General features: G+C 40.7%; 1 protein-coding gene across 5 annotated transcripts in view; it reads right to left on the bottom strand.

The window, feature by feature from the left end:
* CDC42SE2 (CDC42 small effector 2) overlaps positions 1-17,266 on the bottom strand; it is a 301,018-nt gene that overhangs the window by 135,534 nt on the left and 148,218 nt on the right. For all 5 annotated transcript variants that reach the window (XM_069227321.1, XM_069227318.1, XM_069227336.1 and 2 more), the window contains one exon: positions 6,198-6,503. In XM_069227321.1, coding sequence (XP_069083422.1) covers positions 6,198-6,251 — 54 coding nt within the window. In that variant the 5' untranslated portion in view covers positions 6,252-6,503. The remainder of the gene's footprint in view (positions 1-6,197; positions 6,504-17,266) is intronic.

Below are 17,266 nucleotides of genomic sequence, written 5' to 3'. Positions count from 1 at the left end.
GGGCTCGAAAGCATGCAAGAGGAAACCAGAAGGGCCAAAGATGTGCAACATGCCCTCCCTGAAGACTTTAGTCTGTAGTGACACGGCCAATGACCCAGGAAATTCGGGGTGTATTGAGACCAATGTCCGAATCCGCTTCTCGGTGGATTGGGAGTTAGAACAGGAGGAATGGTTTCACCCTTGCAAGGTCTCTGGAGACAAACCGTGATGAAATGCAGATACGTCCCACTTGGCCTTCTTTTGTTTCTGCTTCATCTTGGGTTCACCGGAAGACTTCAACCACGATGATGGCTGGCACAAGAACAATCTCTGCAGAGAGAGAGTCCATAAACTCTACTTCGAGCAGGACCTGCAAGGTCCCTGAGTGTTTAGTGAAGTACAGATTAACTTCACGGTCAGAGATTGTCTTTGAGTTCTTGAGGGCGCCAATCTTTGTGGAAGCCCCAGCATGGCTCAAATTCGATAGTCTTTGGAGGGGGGCAGTTCTTTTGCACACTGGCCATAAGGTTTTTTTTATTTTATTTTTAGAAAATCCATTTTCTAGCAACATTTAATCATATTACAAAAAAGGAAGTTCCGGATTCAAATCTGAACGCGTGGAATTAAAGGAACTGTTTCAGTGCGCCTGGGTGGCATCTGCATGGGCTCGGCGCTGTCGCATTCCAGCTGCACGATGCTCGAGCATTGCTGCGAAAAGCATCCTGAACAAGTCTGGCACCTGAATATTGTTCTAGAAATTAGAAATCTGCATTTATAACTATCCCTCAGAAAAATAATTATGTAGATGACAATGCAGCATGTTAGAAAAAGCATCTATTTCATTGTTAAAAAAAACAGTCATTTATACAGGAAATACATACAATCCTCTGCCCTACGAGAAGACAAAAAACAACAACAACAACAACAAAAACATTTGAGGCATAGGTAAACAGTAGAAAGATTTCCTACGGAGGGGGGCTAGATTAGGGCTCCGAGATGACGAATGAGGGGAGCAGGTACATTTTGAAGCATTTAAATTATTCCTTCAAGTTCTGAGAACAATGAGAACAGGCTCATGTATTTGTCATTATGTAGGATGGGTCAGTAAGGTACAACATGATGCATGAAGTTCGTTTAATGCTCCACATTCAATGCCAACACCATAGTTTTCTTTATACTTGTCGCCCGCCTGGGATCCAGGACCCTGGTGAAGCCCAATCTCTGGAAGTGATCGTTCAGTACAAAAACGGTGGTAAAAACAAACACTTCCTAACAATATTTTGCTGTCAAATAATTACTGACGTTCGATCGAAACTTAGGAAACCGCTCTTTGATTACTGCATGAGAAGCGAAAAGATAGAAGAGCATTTTTTGTCTAAGAATTTCCACTCTCATGTCGGAATTCGGAGTATGAACTCCCCCCTCAGCTCGGTTTGATTAAAAAGGAGCGGGCGCACTCCATCATGCAGTGCGCCATGAGGAGTTTTCACAGCCAGGATCCAGAGCTCGCAATTTTACGTCATGCAGTCGTTTTGCATTCGCCGTTTGTCCAAATGTCCTTTGACTCGTTTTCAAAGGTCTGCCCTCCCGGCAACAATGTAAAGTGCGACTCACAGCATGTTATTTTAATTTTCAAAGGATGCCAGTAGCGTTTTTTAAGTTGGAGCAAACGTACTAGAAACGATTTTGCTCTCCATACAATGAGAAGTAGAAATACACACTTTGCAAGGGAATGAAGCGATTAAGGCGAGGCTTTTGGAAAACGTATGCTTTATTCACAGCTCTCCTTCAGTCTAATGATTAACTGTTAAGCAATTCAGCAAAAGAACCAAGCTGCTTTGCATATACCAATAAGACAACATTTGAAAAGTAAAGACAGTCACTAACATTTGAACACTACCACCCACCTCACAAACGCTATCATTCCATGACTGCCAGCCGAATACCCACACTACCACTCTAGTTTCTCCTCTTCATACTGCCGCTTCCCTCACACCACTAGCATCAACTCACACCACCATCTCCACTCTTCGCTGGTAACCTCATGCTATTCCGAAAAAATCTGAAAACCTACTTGGTTAAACTTTAGCTTGATTGAACTAACTGCTCTCAGGTCTTTTCACCCCTAAACAACTACTGTTTTTTTCTCTCAACATCTGCTTCCTTTCTCTCTCACAAATCATCCACGTTTGTGGCCCCCTTCCCACAATCATCCTTGTAGCGTCCTCCCCAGCCTAGTATTCGCCAATGACTATGCCACAGACTGAGCTGCAAATCACGCCTTTATTCCTCTGCATCTACCTGTGACCTCCAACATTCGAAACCAAGCTTTCATTACATTCTATTCTAGTGATTACATCACACTGGTACAGAGTCTGTTAGGACCCAGAAAGGTTCAGCTCTATAACTTGCAAGACGCTACAACCTTCACTTACATTGACTTGACAAGTACTCATCTTGGCTCCATACAGCTTCCTCCTGCAGCAACTTCTTCCTCTCTGTGCTATCCTACATCCTCTTCTCTTATCAGTGCTGTTGCATGTACTCTATTTATGCAGTGACCAGTTCAAGTCCTATGCTTCCTGTTGACGATTGTGACCTGTTCTTTGGGAGAAATGCTCTGCAACTCATTTGATGATTTATACAGTAGGCTGACAGCTTTAGGTTGAGTAGTGTTCTACTTAAAAAAAATAACAACCAAATATAAATGACACTGCACCCTCTGCCACACAAACACACATCTAAAATGCCTCATCAAAATGTTACAGGAAACCCCAGGAATTTTGCAGGTCTGGTGGACGTAAGCTAGGTAGTTTGCCAGAGTAGGAAGTTCAGATGCACAGCCATAATCTTATTTGTCACGGATGCATACAATTCTGAACTGGATAGGAAAAGACAGATCAAATGCCCCAAAGAGTAAAACTGTGCACCAACACAAAAAATGAAGACAGTGTCTTGGTCATTGTAGGATGTCAAAGAGATAAGTTAGAAAATAGTGGCTCCAGAGGCCGATGCTCCCAATCACTGCTTGGCTACTCTTGTCAGGGTAATAGAAGTCAGACTCCTCACAAAGGCAAACAAAGGCCATGTATAAGCTCTGCTCCCATTTGCCATATGTGCGTTTAGAGTAAAATGATGGTGTCACAGTCATAGCAATATTGAGCCAAATATTGTCTCATCCGGCTCATGAATAATTCATATAGGGATTACGCTCAACACATTTAGACAAAGACAATGTTCTAGACACCAAAATCCCTGTTTTATGGAAATGGAAGTTGTGGGGTTGTGTCAAATTAGATAGCTTAGTAGCCAACATGCAATGGTTGCTTTAAGTACATCATCTTCCATTTTCAATTAAGTACATTGGCTTGAGCTCTAGAGGAGAGTGCAGAGACTAAACAATGTTCCTACAGGGCAGAGATATGCAAAAGACAGAACAATGTCCTCAAAAATTAGGTGTAAAATAATGCTATCCAAAGGCAAAGGTTAGGCTAACCTCTGTGCAAGCAGAAGCCAGAGTATCCGCTCCAAGTCCAGAGTCTGCGAGCAGAGGTCCAACTACAGCCTCTTAAGGAAAAGGTCAGACCACTATCTCTAAGAGATTAGGTCAGACCAGGTTCTCCGAGAAACTAGGCCAGACAGTGGTTTCCAAGAGATTAGGCCAGAGAAAAGTCTTCAAATGACTAAGCCAGACAGTGGTCTCCGAAAGCACAGACCAGACCACAATGTCCAGCAACAGAGGCCAGTCAGCACTTTTCAAAAGCAGAGGCAAGACTGTGGTGATCACAGTATCGAAGACCAGACCACAGTGTTGAAGAGCAGAGACCCCTTTACAGCAGAGGCCAGACAATGGTCTCCAAAAGCAGAGGACCGATCTGATACCAGAGGCTAGACCACTCTGAGCGCCAAGAGAATACTGGAGTGAATGTTGATGTTGAAGAATATAATCCAGAGTACATCAACATAAGGTTCTATTCAAAACCTTTAATGATAACACAACATGTGAAGTGTGAATGGCAAATGTGTTTCATGTAAAGCAAAATCCTCAAGAGAATTAGAGCCTAGTAAATTAATTAAAAAATAACTATCTGCATCACAATAACAACGTGAAGTTACTAAACAGCGTGTACAGTCAAATGATATTGTTTGTGATTGAGATGCACTCAGATCCATTCTGAAGTCTGACAATTTTACAATGATTGGAAAATATATCATTATTGGAATGTGAAAGGGCTAGGAATAAATGTTTTGGTGGATATTACAAAGAACTTTTACATGAAAGGTACTCTTTCAGAATACATGTAAAACGATTGTGTGTATTTTTTTTATTTTTTAAATCAATGAAATAGTATTTTAATAATTTAGAAAAAAAATTAAGCAATGAGCATCAAGTAGCAGGAAAGAATAAAACTTTCTAGACAATAATTATTATATACAAGAGGTCGATGAAATATACAATGTTGGCACAGCTCTCGGCAAAAAAAAAGGGGGGAGGTGGGGGAAGAGTTGTGCATTTTTTTTTTACTTGAATCTCCTATTACACCTGTAGACCTGACCCAGCAGAACCATATCCAAAATGGCTTTTTGGCATCCCTATTCCTGTTTACGCTGCAAGCAAATCCTGAATGTAAAAGCAAAGACAGTTACAATCCCCTATTTCTAATTTTTAGACATATTGGAATCTTGGTATGAGTTTCGCTCTACCTGACCCTCCCTGAGGCTGAATTCTCACTGGAATAAATGTTTACTGTACACCAGTGGTTCCCAACCTGTGTATATTCATAAAATCACTAAATGTACAACTGCACTTTGAAAACGTTCTGTAAAGGTCAAGAAATTTGAAATTGGATGCTAAAAATTAAAGTTGTCTGAACAGATTGATTCTTGGGAGCAGTGCAGGTGCATTAAACAGAATATAGTATGGATGATGCGTGGCTTCAATTGAATTTAGAAAAGCTCCAACCCTCCTATTGAAATTAAAGGTTTTATTTTTTTATTCATATTTGCTAATTAAACATAATATGCTATCTTTTGTGTATATGTTTGCTGAATACTTGTTTCAATATTTTTATTGTATTGTTTTGTGTTTCAAACCATCGACAATGTTTAGTCTGGGATTCCCGGCTTCCAGTAATGACTCCGAGGTGGGTCCCTGTATTCCAATAATGATTCAGGGGGGGGGGTTCCTGTAATGATATAGTGGGGGTCCACAGAAGTCAAAAGTGCGAACCACTGCAGTACACACAGTCACGTCTTGCTGAATCTTGCATATGTGGTCATCAAAATATGAACATGAGCTTATTTCAGGCAGAAATCGAGATAAGGGCCATAAAATGTTCATAAATACACCAAGACCTAGCACATCAAATGAAACTAGAACAAAGTGACTTAGAAATAAATCTTAGGATTTGCCCTCATGTTTGTAAAATCCTTATTGCAGATTTAACATTCCCCCATTGGTGCCCACAATCCCATATAAAATACAACAGCTTCTCATCCTGCCCTCAAACTCATATGGTTAGGAATATTTCACAGTTAATCCCTCTAACAGTGTGCCTCTACAAAAGGAAAACAAGAAGAGAGGACAACTACCTCAAAAGAACGATCACTGCAGCAGCCTTGATGACTACCTTCCCTCTGGTGGGCCCACATAAACTGTCCACTGGATAGGGCTGAGGATGTGCGACTTTCAGACTCTTATAGACCCTGACGTTATGAAGAATGTATAGTTGAATAGTGTGGAAGTGATGCCCTTACAAAACACAGACATCTGTGGGGACGGGGAAAAGAGGTTAGTGACCATTAAAGCACTTAAGAAGAAAATCAGGAATGACCCTTGGTGTCAAAGGTGATTTTTTAGTTTCTTTTGGAATCATATGAGGGAGGTCCACTGGCGGTGCTTTGGAAGCAGAAATTTTCTGGAATACCAATTCTGCATCTAAATTCATGTCTCATGGGATCTTATAATTTGGGCAGAGCAGTTAAGGAATCTATTAGCTTTATCTGCACTATGATTGCACGATGGACGGCAGATCAGAAATGTGCTAATGTTTGCCAGCCTTAAAAAAAGGAAAACACATATTTGCCATAATCACCCACAAAGGGACACAGACGGTTCTCACTAGCAGCGAGGGATGTGTTCCGGATTTGTTTGACCTATATTCCTGTTACTTGCCATTTGAAAGATTTGTGCACATGCATGTAGGATTCATACTTACCGGTTGCGGCTGTTCTGCGATGCAGCAGTTGAAACACAACCAGAATTCACTCATTGTGAACTGTCCAACAGATCAACACCTGGAAGGAAAGGTGTGAACTCTACGGGCTCGCTGGCAGATCCCTCGGAACAGACACTGTCCTCCAACTAATACTAAGAGCTTCCAGGACGTCAACGCCCCGACTGCGGGACGTATTTGGCTGCAACAATGGTGCTCAAAGGAGGACGTCTTCTCTTTCAAAAGGTCGCTCCTGTTACCGAAGTTCAGATGTAAAATAAGCGCACGATTTTTACTGTCGGTTGAGCTCTGAAAATGAAACCAGAAAATCTGGAGTTAAAGACTAACAAAAGGTGTGTTGTAATCAAAAACCGTACTAAAATTATAAACATGTAATTATCATTACTTCAGTCTTTTCGCGGATTTGTTTGCTTTTAATTAAATTTATCAAATTATTGCGCAGTCATCTATTTGTGCTTCAAATATAAAACGGTAAATTAGCCAAGTCAAGGTCTCAAAAAGAACTGTGCAAAGCTTTTCATTCATAACATTTACTTTTGCGGACAGACGAATGCTAACCATGAAACTTTGCAAAGTTGATAAATTGTGATACCTGGAAACTCTGGAAACATTTAATGGTGTCAATAGAAAAAACAGACTGCGCTAATCACAACCTGGTCAAGAAGCCAGGCCGCATTTAAACTCAGGGCCACTGGAATTCTGCAGCCAGAGGGGATCACATTAGGGAGCCTCGTTTGCTAGCTATGCAGAAAGAAAATGCGAATAATGCAGCATAATGTGCCACATTTTGTGATAGTATTTTATTCGTTTGTCACTTTTACACGTTAACACTGCCCGTACTAAGATTTCACCTTATTAGTTTAACGCATAACTACAGCAATATCAACTGAAAGGTGAACAGTCAACCTTTGTGACCTGCTTTCTGCTGCACAGCAACATAGAATGCCACATTTTTAGTAACTTTTGAGCTAGAAACAACATATTTTTGTTAAAAAAATGTTAAGATTATGAAGCAGATGAAGGATTATACGGCAAATGCGTACAGATCCATAATTATGAGAAAAACGCTGCAGTCAACAACTCACGTAAATCCAGTTGCCCTGGTCTAAAATGCAATACCAACATCTAATTGCAATTACAAGTATCAAGATCGCAGTGAAAATACACGTGAAAATACTTGAAAACATTAAAAAGGAAACCCACCTGCACAATTCCCTTTAAAGCAATGCAATAACAAATACTCTTATCAAGTGTACAGCTGAATTGAATAATCAAGTATTTAAAACATACAAATTACACAATTTAGTGCGACAAGGGACCGTGATCCTCGTCTAGGAATGTACGCAAAATATTTTGAGGAGGTTAAACTACTCAGAGTGCAAAATAAATTCAGGTACTGTATGTAATTCAGTCTCTTCCCAATATCCGATATTTCCACAATCTATATTCTGCTGCACGTCCACAACTAAAACTATCGTTTGCACTGGTGAATTAGATTCGAAGAAAGTCTAAAATGGTTCCTGCTCATAACATACTCAGATGCAGGCAAATAATCTGTGTGAATAAGTAGCCTAAAACACCATAGTAAAATGCCTGGGTATGCAATAAAGGTAACCGGACTAGTTTCTTGCAGAGATTATAAACGAGATTGGAGAGGGACCGATCGCACCTATTTCAACATCCTTCTCTACTTCAAAACAGCAACAAAGCATACGTGTCCGGAATTTATTGATTAAGACGAGGTAAGTGGATGTAGCCTCGACCGATTGGGAAAGCGAAGAGAGTACCGCCCGCAATCCCAAAATCTCACATGAAACTAAAATCAAAACATACACTAATTTAAAATTGGCCCTTTTCAACATGTAGGACGCTGCATCTTCTGCTTTTCAACACAAATAATATCAGAAATCCAACTGGTATATACCTTAACATAAGAAACAGACTTTTTCTTGGAGAGAAGAGAAGAGTAAAGTTTTTACAACCAGTTTGTCAAAAAAAGTAAAACAACATGTATTTAAATATCAACATGAATTAACATATTTCAATTGAAATCCATAACAGAGTTGACATTTCTTATCTAAAATATGCTTTGCCCATTTAAAGTTTTAAAGGTCCATAGGAAATTGGCTTTCAGAAAATTGTTCTAACTACACCACATAAAAAGTCTGTTTCTTAAAATCACGTAATCCAGCCAACATACCTTAGCAAACGAAAAACTTCACACCAGCAAGTACATTTAATAATTACGTCAAATATTCAGTTAACTCATGAGCCTTTTTCTCATTAATCGGTTATTGTTCATCGATTAATAAATACCAACTAAGCAAGAATATGTAATAATATACAGGGGAACTACTACACAAATCTGAGTGCAATTTGCAGTCTAAACGTTCATAATCCTTCCTGTGTATTGCTTTTTTCTTTCAGAGCCTACCATAACCTACATTGCTCCATCCTGTAACCCACGCAAAAACTTACAAATGTGAACTTGAAAAAAAAGGATCGTGTTTTTTTGTGTGTTTTGTTTAATCAATCAGGCGAGTAAAGCCCTCAGTAATGGAGGACAACCTTAAACGCATCCCATTCCATGGTCCTGTCTGTAATAGTATTCTAATTTTTGGTAAAGTAGTGTTGGATATGAGTTTCCTGTGACGCTCGGAAGACCAGGTCCTCCAGCGCATCACAGGAGAGACACCACATCGGTACATGGGCTGATGAGGTAGCAATTGTAATTTCACGATATGGGTGTCTTGATCTGGGATCAGCCGGCCCAGATAGCCTGAGTGCTGCACCAGGTGACGGATGGAACCTGAACATAGGAAACTATCAAGGCGGACAAATAGGTTGTGTGGGATGGTGTGAAATTAGTAAATGCTAGTACTGGGATGTTGGTTTCCCCAGGCATCTATTAGGGACCACTGCTGGATCCAACTGCGGAATCGGGTCGCTTGCACACAAAGGGAAGGATCGTGGCAATGGGGGATTCAATCTGTTTAGTAGTATGTAGTTATAGTCACCGCCAAAGATCCAGTGTATTTGAGTTTTAAGGGCCAGGTTAGCTGATGCGGTGTCCCAAAAAGAGCCCTGCTCTGCATTGGGTGGGTAAATGTTCCCAATGAGCACAACACAACCATACAGGTGACTTTCCAGCAGAAAGTATCTGCCCTTTCTGTCTATATTAACATGAAGCTCCTGAAAGGGATTCCCCCCGACCCAGATGAGGGTGCCTCGTGAGTTCACAAAGTAGGTTGTAGCATGCAAAATGCCTAGCCATCTCGTGCGAAGGGGCCCAAGCTCTTCAGCTGTTATGTGGGACTCCTGAAGGACAACATGTGCCCTATGATGTTTTGCATAGGAATATACAGCGTAGCGCGTCCTGGCCATGTGCATTCCTCAGACCTATCTGCCCTCTCTGTCTACAGTAACACCTAGCTCCTGAAAAGGGACCCCCAGTGTGCCCCAAATCAGGGCACCTCATGCATAGGCAGAGTAGGTTGTGGCATGTAACATGCCCCATTTAATGCGCTGGTGATGACAAGCACTCGTCAGCTGCCTTACTCACTTAAACAGACCTGCTGGTTTATCCGCTGTATAACGCACAAATGTACTTTACTCCTCGAATAGAATAGTTCAATTATTTATTATAATGATCATCAATGTGCAACAATGTGTAAAATGCACTACCATCTCTTGTGAAGGCACCCAAGCTTTTCAGATGTCGTGTGGGACTCCCGGAGGACGACAACATGCGTCCTGTGGCGTTTTGCATAGTAACATACAGCATAGTGCTTCCTGGCCATGTGCTTCCCTCTGATATTTAGTGTAAAGAAACTAATGTCTGTGATGGGCATAGTGTAGGTAGTGTTGTGGGAGATCAGCGAGGGGAATGGGTGCTGCAGTCTGAAGCATTAAGTACATCTGTGTCATGTGGTATGTATGAAATTTGCATGTCTCGGTTGTACTGATAGGATTAGAGTGTATAACAAATTAATAGTAAAGAATTTTGACTAAAAACAACAACTGAAGGTAGGCCCAAACAGATCATGCTTACAAATGTGCTCTATAAGTAAACGGTGGGATGGGTGGCTGAGGCAAGGAGTAGACTATGCACCCATTACGCCCTGTGTAACAAATATGAGATGTTGTCAGGGCCGGGAAGTCGCTGGTTAGTGCAGAGCTGTCTCGCAAGGAAGAGGTGGGTAAAGAGTCCAAGTGGGACAGTGGCACTGGGTGAAATAGTTAAAGTTACGAAATAATGTTAAGGAATTGAGCAGTGTAAGGTTGGGAGCAGGTGCCATGAGAGGGCATGCAAAACAGCAGAAGGGGTGTTAAGGCACCTACTATCGAGTCAAACATGCATGGTAACAATTAAAGATGCTGAACAGTTACGCCAAATTATCCACTGTCTGCGGAGTCACTGATGGGAACAGCTGCTACGTCTGCTGGGCATCATCAGATGCAACAGAGTCTTCTTCAAGGGTGAAGATGTGCGAGCCAGACTCCTCACCTGTGGTTGCCTCTGCACGACCCAAGTTTGTCACAGCCTGTAGGGCCTATTTCCGAACCGCAATAATTTGCTGGAGATCTGGAGAGGCAGAATTGGTGGGGTGGGGGATGGAACGGATTGGTCAGTCTCTCTTCACCTCTGTGGCGTCACCCAAGGCATGATGGGCAGGGAGGAAGCCCAGGGTGAGTTAAGGGTTGTCCACCCTCATACTGATCTGCCCAATGCCAGACGTCCTTGGGATCCATGAAGAAAGTGCTGGTGTCATGAATATGACCTTCAGGCGTGCTGGAAATAGGAGTAAGTATTGGACGCTGAGCTGGCAGAGGCAGCGTTTGAGCTTCAAAAATGAGGACCGCCTCTGTTGCATTGAGAGGTGTAGTCCAGGAAAAGCATAACTGTTACCCACCAGTCAATCCTGATAAGACTGGACTCCTGGAGCACTGGCACAAATAAGACTCTCTTGGTAATACCATCTACAACATTGGCCAAAGTTATCTTTTTCCATCAATGATTCCCTGCAATTCATTGGTACATTAACGTTGATCTGATAAGAGTTCCAGACTAAGCCCAGCCCATGCCAATATACCCATTCCCCACTGGTGACACACATGCCAGTCATATCAGTTGAGAAACACGACAAGGGTGAAACCTCTGTGGCTGAAATTAGCAACATCTGTTGTATGCCACATGACCAAGTGTGTAATTATGACCATAACCGTAGCAATAGTATGACCTATTATAGACTGTGCAGAAGATATTTAGAAAGGTTTTAAAGCAACTATTTCTAATAAAATGTATGTATAAATATCAGGGCTGGCGAGCGACAGAAAATAGGCCGAGGAATGCAGAAAAAAATTAGTTTCCCATTACAAATGAGATAGCTAGGAAAGAGGCCCACGTCTGCAAATGGGGCAGTTTTGAAGCTGTAAAGCAAGATGTGGGAGGCTGCATGAAGTAGTGCTTGCTATAGGTAATGTTCATGGTAAAAATCAGGGAAATCAACAGTATAAACCCACCCAGCAGACCATAAAACAGACACACAGACCTCCAAAAGACAAGCCCACACACTGACTTATCAGACCGGCCCGTCAGGCACCACTTGATTGCCATATATGAGAGTTCAAACCTGATCGATATATCTGATTCACAAATTTAGTCAATTTTACCCACTTTAGTATCTGCAGCTACTAGAGAAATTTCGGATTCTAAATTCTCGAAATGTCAACAATTATCTACAATACTCCATAATAGTACTTCCTTAGATGCTTTACTATTCAAAAGATAGAAATCAACATACCCTGAGATAAGTACATCTTTGATATTCATTTCTTTTGGAGCACAATGGTATTCTGGACTTTAGAGAGGTCAAGCACATAAAATTGAGTAACAAAACCGAAAGACTACTTCACTGCTCAGACTCACAGGGTAAAGGTTATCCTATAGGAGCCCTAAGCTTACTCACAAAAATCTTCCTACTATACCAATTTAAATTCTCTTGCTGAGTGTGGTAGTATTATAGTTGCTTCAAAATATCAGTCCTCCTAGTATCATGAACTGTCATACATTTTTACATACCAAATGAAAGAAGGGATGAGGAAAACTATAAAAAAACGTTGTCTATTTGAAACTGGAAGTCCTCACAAAAGTAATGAATGGTATTGTCACAAAGGAAACCTTAACCCCATGTTTCCCCACCAGACGGTGATCAGTGGAGGGGCCTGTAGAGATTAGCAATGCTCAACAATCCGACAACTGCAACCACAAACCATATGGACGTATTACACATGTATGGGCAAGCTAATAGGTTATCTGAGTATTTCGTTACGTTTACTCATATTTCTTTATTGGTTTACGCTATAGGGGAAGACAGATATACAGGTTTGCACAGCTATAATTGATGGAAAACAACTCCCTGTCTTGCAAACATGCCATTGAGACACCTAAGATGTTGCCTTTGCAATTCTACATGTTGGGATAGGACTGTAATGAAGGTTACCTTGAGGTAGTGGTATTATAATGCATGCAGTAGACACTTGAAGAATGTACAGTAAAGGGAATGATATACCCACGTGCCATGCTATGGCTTTGTGAAAACAGACATGCACTATTTGAAATACCAATAAATAAATTTGTTTAAAAAGTGAAGATTATTTCATTCTGATCCATAAATAAAGGGAAGACTTGATTTATGCACCAATTATATAGACCTATCTCTCTCCTCCATCTAGATGTGAAGTTGTTAACTAAAATACTAGTGACCAGACTGGGCAAATTTTTACCCGATTGAGTACATCCTAACCCACCTAGATTCATTGAGGGTAGAGAAACCGGTCACAACACCAAAAAGATACTTCTTCTAATAAACATGGCTAGAGGAGAGCCAAAGAAATGTTTGTTTTTCTTTTTTTTTTTTTTTTTTTTTTTTTTTTTAAATCACTACATGTCTAGAAGGCACTTGGCTGTGTGGACTGGGGTTTCATATGAGACATTCTATGGAGAGTGGAGTTTGGGTCTTGGTTTATGCTGGGATTATGGCAAATTACCAAATACCAAAACCAAACTGCAAAGGTCAGGGTCAATAACAAGCTTAGAGACACAATTAATATATAAAATGAGGGATGATGCATGTGCGCTTCTTATCCCCTCTGCTTTTTTGCATTGAAACTTGATCGTTTCTACTGTGTATCTGGGATAAACCATATGTCAAGGTAGTTAGTGGAACTAGGAAAAGACATCTTCAAAGTGACAATGTTCTCACTCTGACCAGCCCAGGAATATCAATGCCAGCACTTGTCACAGGGCAACATCAATTTCAGGCAGTCTCGAGATTTAAAAATTAGTGTAGGCTAAATCAGATTGCTCAAATCTTAAAGCTCATAAATCAACAATATCGGCCTGAAGTTTACTAATCCCTCCAAATGGGTGTAGGGAGGACTAGAATAGCTGGGAACAGCAATTGCTAAACATTATTGGAGTCTCTAACATGTAATGGTTTAAGGATCACTCATACAGTTATGGTGAATGGGGATGACAGTCTTACTTAAATATTACATTTATTTCAGGCACTCCAATTGACCATTCCAAAGAACAATATACACAAATTAAAAATATCTGCCTGACCTACGTTTGTCAGGGGAAAGGGCACACATAGCGAGACCGCAAGGAGCCAGTAAGCCTACGGATGGAGGTTTCGGAATTCCTTATTTGTCTGCATTTAAGGTGTACCTTCTACAAGAGCTATTGTAGTAGCAACAAAGAAACCCATTAAGAATAGTGTCTTATGGACCACATACCTTTAGGTAAGGCACAATGGGAAGTTGCATGATTGCCTAGAACACACAGAGATCCTCAAGTCTACAGATCATCAGTGGTGGACGTGGGTGAACCACGAAGGTCTGTGATTTACTCTGTATTATGGAGAACCTGACTTCACACTCATCACCTTTCACCCATCTGGTGGCCAACAGGGACGTTTCCCTGGTGGGTTCAAAGGTGGAGTAGCTGTGTCAGTGTGGGTTCTGCTTCGTTAGGTCCTAGTCATAAAATTCCAGCAACTCAAGGAAAATGTTTGTTTTCAAGAGGGTGAAAGGCTTAGGTACTTGAAGTTAGAGACTGTTATACAGCAGCAGATCAAGGAAGGAGGGACTGGGCTATTGATAACTTTTGACCAATTGGTAAAAACACATACTACCCTTATACATGCTACTTCACAGATTAAAAACAATTCTAAAAAAAAAAAAAAAACAGGTAAAAAGGGACACAAGTTCCTTTATCCCCACTTTCCTTGAAATCAAAGATCATTCTGGATCATGGTCAGTAGGAGAAAATCTTACAGAGACAACAAATTTGCCAAACATGCACAGGGGAAAACATGCTACACAAAAGATGAAACAGGCAGCACTATACATCATCCTTGTTTCATGAAATGGGTAATACCAATTTCAGTGCCAGCTGGAGAGGCTATAAGGCATACCGTGGGCCTGTCTACTGTTACATTCTTACTGGAATGAGGCACATGATTGCAGGGTCAAACTTGGATAGATGACCAAATGTGGTCCTATATGGGAACCTCTCAGAAATGTATCAACAACATATAAGTAGGGAGGGGAACTATCTCCTTCATGTGCTTAGCTACAGAGCACTTTATTGTTGTGTTTTGGAAAGGATGAAACACCAATGTACAGTATGCGGCTGCAAAAGGTTTGGACAGTGCTGGGAATAGATTAGCTAGTCTTTGAGCTGGCAAGAACACAAATTCCATAAACTAAGGGGAGAATACTTTGAAATTAGCTAGAGTCTGTGTTAACCTGATTATGCCTCAGAAGGCTGAGAGGCATACCACTATTGGGTTGTGCTAGCCATGTGAGGAGACATCAAACTGTACACAATCTGATTGCATGGACTATGTTATTGTAATGTGATTAATGATATTAGGGCCACAAAGTGGTGGAGGGAAAAGATGGGTGTACTTTGATTTATCCATTACAATGGTGAATCACATTCATCTACTCATTAAGATTGTGCTCTAAAGTAAAGATGCCAATAAAATGACTAAAATGGAAACTTACTTCAGGTACATTTCTGAGACAAATGAATGGTTTATTTCTTTAAAAAAAAAAACTCAAGCAAAAAAGGCACAAATATAATTTCCATCTATTAATGTTTCCTGTCTGTGTTACAAGTAGATTTCTTAACATTTAAATATTCCTTGTTTTACCCGACATCCCTGGTCAGTGAGAGGGCGAGATCTAAAAAAAAAAAAAAAAAAAAAAAAAAGAACACCCACAAATAAGCAACTATTCTCCCTTCAACAATGTTGAGTAATTGATGATTCTGAAATGGAACAACAGTTCTCAATCACAACAATTTCCCATATTTAATTATAGTGCTATAACCACCTGCCTACAACTATAACAGATGTTAACAAGCCTCTCCCTGTGTAACTGAAACGGCCTGTAGGCAACAGTCTGTAAAGAGGGGCAAGTCCATTAAATGATGGTGATAACTTGTGGCAGAAAGTCTGTAACACTTCTAGATCATAAGGTCCATGTATTGAGGGTAGAATGTACTAAATTAAACATGGCATAACAAAGAAACAGTAAAATGTTTCGGTAGAAAGTCAATTTTGGTAGTCATCGGTCATTATCATTCAAGTGTCTTAAGTAAAGCTCCCAACATTCTAATTTAATTCAGTTTTTAAATAGAAGATCTAATTAAGGAAAAATTGGAAAGGATTTTCCAGTAAGAAATAGGGGCGATGAGAGGTGATTTAAAGTAGTCTGTACTGGAAGGGTAGGAGTTTTTAGAAGGAACATACTTTTGAGGGCTCTTCACTTCAAGTTAGGGCATATTTCCCTTCCTCCATCAAGATTCTGGTCTCATCTAGCTCTCATTTCATGGACACAATGATTATGATTTAAATTACTCATCATTAGTGCTGAATTTCTGAAAATGTTTTCTAAAGCCACAATTTCTCTGTGGAGGAAACAAAATGCGGAATTTGGAAGAGTATATCAGTCGCTTTAAGATGATGTGATAGTGTCTGCACAAATGTACAAACACCTTTTCTTTGAAAATGTTTTTTGAAAGAAAATAATATCAATAAAGTTGCTAACAGAAGATATTCAGTGAAAAAATACAGCTGATCCAATAGCACGTTATAAACAGTAGTCATTCTTTAAACCTCTAGCACTTGCAGGTGTGGCCAACATCCCTCAAATCTTTCAGTCACCTCCTATTGAAAATTATGCCTAAACTAGGGGTGGGCAAAGAATTCCACTCCGGTGGCAGAGTTCGTAGAGTTTTCCCCACTCCATGTGGAATTCAAAAAACTCTAAAGTGATGCAGAGTTATTACTCTCCATTGCGCTCGATAACATTAAGTTGGCGAGTGAGAGAAATCACTAATTTAGCAAGTGTGAGTGAGTTTTCTGAATGCGATTGGTAGTGGTAGGTCGTGACCACTCACGATGAGAAAGCTGCCGCTTGAGCTGAGGAAGCTGCTTCTCGAGTAGAAAATCTACTTGAGTGGCAGAAAGAAATTAGCACCCTCTGGCGCTCTGTGTGATGCAGCTCACGCTGATTTTACAGCGCAGGAAAAAGTCCTGCACTGAAAATCATTGCAAACAGCGCCCAGCCTCTGCCGCTTGCGGTACTCCGCATAGCGCAGTGGAGTTTTTTTTGCCACTTCGCAGAGTTCCACATAGCAGAACTTTGCCCAGGCCTAGCGTAAACTCATTTTTACCAAAACCTTCTCCAGAGAAACTCTCACACCCCTACTCAATATCAACCCCTCACCAACTATCAGCCCATCATTCGTTTGCCCTTTATCGGTAACATCATTGGCATATAGATATATATATTTTTTTTAATCTATTAATTCCCTCTTGGTGCAAAGAAAATGCTGACCTCCTTCGGATCCGTCAACAGCTTCATCCTCGACTCCTCCCTCACCTTGTCTAACAGGTCAATGCAGTTTCCTCCTCCTGCTACAACACATTCTGCATGCTCCGCAGAATGTACAAGTGGATCCCGACAGAAACAAG

The sequence above is a fragment of the Pleurodeles waltl genome, chromosome 1_1 (assembly GCF_031143425.1).
Source record: "Pleurodeles waltl isolate 20211129_DDA chromosome 1_1, aPleWal1.hap1.20221129, whole genome shotgun sequence".
Classification (NCBI taxonomy): Eukaryota; Metazoa; Chordata; class Amphibia; order Caudata; family Salamandridae; genus Pleurodeles; species Pleurodeles waltl.
The sequence above is the reverse complement of the archived record's forward strand: the minus strand, read 5'-3'. Positions and strand labels throughout refer to the sequence as shown.